General features: G+C 31.6%; 1 protein-coding gene across 1 annotated transcript in view; it reads right to left on the bottom strand.

Annotated features, from left to right (window-relative positions):
* The window catches only part of LOC110036482 (DNA polymerase I A, chloroplastic/mitochondrial-like), a 132,073-nt gene that overhangs the window by 70,918 nt on the left and 59,685 nt on the right, over nucleotides 1-1,470 (bottom strand). The window contains exon 7 of the mRNA XM_020740935.1: nucleotides 1,376-1,453. Within this exon, the coding sequence (XP_020596594.1) occupies nucleotides 1,376-1,453 (78 nt within the window). The remainder of the gene's footprint in view (nucleotides 1-1,375; nucleotides 1,454-1,470) is intronic.

Below are 1,470 nucleotides of genomic sequence, written 5' to 3'. Positions count from 1 at the left end.
TTTGTTGTTGTTGTTGTTGTTGTGTTGATATTCTTCATATTTCAAAGAATTTAGCAATCTAAAACACTATATTATATCAATCTAGTATTATGTATTTTTCTTTTTCTCTACAATTCTTGGTGGTTAGATGACCATCATTTTCTAGACATAAAATTAAGCTTTATTTTTAAAATAAAATCCAAAAATCATATACAACACTATCATTGTCAGGTTACATATCACGAATGTAAAAAGTTGAGGGTTACTTTGGGTAGCCGACAGCCAACATAATTTTTTTTTGAAAAGCTATGATATGAGTTCTAACATAATTTTTTTTTGAAAAGCTATGATATGAGTTTTCTTTAGAGTCTAAAGGCTTTCGTTTGAGTAGATCTAAAACTGAATATATGAAACGTAATTTTAGTAGTAGTAATTTTAGTAATAGTAGATCTAGTAGCAGGGTTGTACAATGGGTGATCAAGTAATTAAAAAGAGTAAATGCTTCAGATATCTCAGGTCTATTGTTCCAAGTGATGGTGATAAAAATGGGAATGGAGATGTTATTAGTAGAATTCAAGTTAGTAGTTGAAATGGAGGAATGCATCGGGCCTATTGTGTGATAGAAAAGTACCGCATAGACCTAAAAGAAAATTTAATAAGATTGTGGTGAGATTTGCAATGTTTTATGGCGTAGAATATTGGCCTCTAAAAAAGAAGCCTAAAACTAAGTGTTGTTGAGATGAAAATGCTCAGGTGGATGAGTAGCTTTACACTTAAGGACAAAATATGAAACTAATTTATGTGTGAAACGGTTGAATTAGCTCCGGTGGCAGGCAAAATTAGAGTCAACCGGTTGAATTAGCTCCGGTGGCAGGCAAAATTAGAGGAGTCAACCTAGTTAAGAGAGTAGATGTTTTGGATTTGACTTGTGTTATGAAATTGAGGTTGACCTATAAAAACTTGGGCATGTTCTAAAAAAAATGATCTTAATTTATTAGAATTAAATGAAAATAGGACACGATGGAGAAAAAGGATTCATGTACCAGACCTCACTTAGTTGGATAAAGGCAAGTTGTTATTGTTGCTATCAAAAAATATTAATGCATTCTGAAAATTTAGACAAGTTAAATTTATCTTTTGACAAAAACATGGAACAGAATATGCATGTCTGATAATGTAACAAAGTGACAAAGCATAAATAGTTTTATCCATCAAGTTGAGAACAAAAACAGACAAGATAAAGAGCCATAATATCAGCATATACCAGTATATTTGCATTTGAAGATCATATGTCCAAAACTTAAAGTAGATGAAAAGTTGAAAAAGTGGTGCATTAAGGACAACTCAAACTAAATTTATTATGGTAGCACACAACAAAGTATCCTCAAAAACTTACTTGCAAAGGAAGTATGAAGTTAGATATTAAAGAGTCAATGGAACAAACTTCACAGAGTGCAGCTATAGCATGACAGGCCTCTTTCCCTTCTATAC

The sequence above is a fragment of the Phalaenopsis equestris genome, unplaced genomic scaffold (assembly GCF_001263595.1).
Source record: "Phalaenopsis equestris unplaced genomic scaffold, ASM126359v1 Scaffold207373, whole genome shotgun sequence".
NCBI lineage: Eukaryota > Viridiplantae > Streptophyta > Magnoliopsida > Asparagales > Orchidaceae > Phalaenopsis > Phalaenopsis equestris.
This window is presented reverse-complemented; position numbering and strand designations above follow the sequence as displayed.